General features: G+C 35.5%; 1 protein-coding gene across 1 annotated transcript in view; it reads left to right on the top strand.

Moving 5' to 3' along the window:
* lyrm9 (LYR motif containing 9) overlaps positions 1–544 on the top strand; it is a 3030-nt gene extending 2486 nt beyond the window's left edge. Inside the window, exons 3-4 of the mRNA XM_023395468.2 lie at positions 157–249; positions 332–544. Coding sequence (XP_023251236.1) covers positions 157–249; positions 332–349 — 111 coding nt within the window. The 3' untranslated portion in view covers positions 350–544. The remainder of the gene's footprint in view (positions 1–156; positions 250–331) is intronic.
* The last annotated feature ends 1200 nt before the right edge of the window (positions 545–1744 follow it).

Consider the following 1744-nt stretch of genomic DNA (forward strand, 5'->3'; position numbering starts at 1 on the left):
CTGGACCCAGAGAAGGTTTGATAGTTGCTGATAAATTTTCTGAGTTAACTTTATAAACCGGGGTGTGTTATTTTATTTGGCTCATTCAAACCAGGCTTTTCACAGTAATCCTGGCTTCATCAAACACCCCTGTGATGCTTTACTTTGTGTTTCCAGGGTTACAACAGTCACTCGGATGAAGACGACCCGGAGAGGATACGGATGATCGTCCAAAGAGCAATAACAGATGCTGACTGGATTCTAGACAAAGTAAGGATGAAGGCCTTTTTTAAAATATTATGTTAATACACAAATAAATACACTGCACCTTTTAATTCTCCTTGATTTACAGTATACCAAGAAGAAGTGAGGTGCTCACAGCCGTGGACTCTCTCTCTCTGCTGTCGCTGTCTGTTCTCGACACAATGTGGGTGAACAACAACGGAGAATAACAAGTATAAAGCCACGGCTCAATTCAGTCAAATATTAAGGTGTAAATACTGTTCAGACTGAAATGTGATTATCTACTGTATCTAGTGTTTTTAAATAAAGTAATTATCAATAATTATAGCTCAGTTGTGTTGTTGCATTATGGGAAGACAGTTTTTGGAGGTTGCCCCAAAGACAGGAGCTGATACCAACGTTTTCCTAAATCTGATTTAAATGGCGCCATTTTTACGTGATAGAATCGATTCAGGTGCAGAAAGAGAAGAAATCACCTGAGAGTCCGTGTCCAGCCAGAGTTTCAGAGTCTGAAGCAGTTGAAGGAAATAATGTTGAAACATCAGTTTGGCTTCCACAGTCCTGCTTCTACCAACTTTACTTGATTTAATGTCTTTATTCTCTCTCGGCTGGATTCCTGTAACGACCTCTACTCAGGGTTACTCAGGCTTATGGGCATTTAACACTAACTCTGGCTTCCTGTTTGTTTCATATTGATTTTAAAATCTTATTGTTGACCTTTTTAAGGTTTACAAAGCCAGGCCCCTTTTTATATCTGGGATTTACTAACTACATATGAGCCTGGGCACCGTCTTGGATCAGCTGATAGTGGCCTGTGACTTAAGGCTGTGTGAGCCCACGACTCAGTAACGACCTGCTGAGGTCAGATTTCACTCAATCTGTAACTGCTTTTTAATCCTTAATTTTTATTTTTTTTTTTTTAAACATTCATCTCTGTGAATTTCAATTTATTTTTTATATAATTGTTTTATTCTTGTTTTTAACATTTTGTTAAGCACTTTGTAACTTTAAGAAAAGTGCTTCACAAATAAAGCTTATTATCATTATTGTAGACATATCAATAACTGCTGCTCTGACTTGTTTAGTTTTAGAGCATGTCAACCACTGAACAGTGTTAAATTCTTTAGATAAAGTAATTTTTATTAAAACAGTACATAATAGCACGATGTTAAAATGTGCAGCATCCTTACAGAAAAACATGATGCTTTTTCTTGTGCAATTTACAGTATTTATTCAAGTATAACAATAATTTGTCTAATGCATGAAAGACAATGATACAGACAGAAGGAGGAGACTGTTCCTCATGTGTTGTGCTCACTGACTGGTTGTACCAAAAGAATAACGGCAAAAATAACAAATGATCAAATCAGGATATTCATTTTTCAATCATTTAAAACCAAAATGTATTTACAAATTCATGCACATGCAGTATTTCAATTGATACAAAAAGTAATAAAACTAGATATACAGTCATTCTTCAGTATAAATAGTATAAATAATGTTCCTTTGTATAAATAGCTCC

This window comes from Seriola lalandi, unplaced genomic scaffold (genome assembly GCF_002814215.2).
Source record: "Seriola lalandi dorsalis isolate HSWRI2012SDOR001 ecotype SW California unplaced genomic scaffold, Sedor1 jcf7180002054963, whole genome shotgun sequence".
NCBI classification, from domain to species: domain Eukaryota; kingdom Metazoa; phylum Chordata; class Actinopteri; order Carangiformes; family Carangidae; genus Seriola; species Seriola lalandi.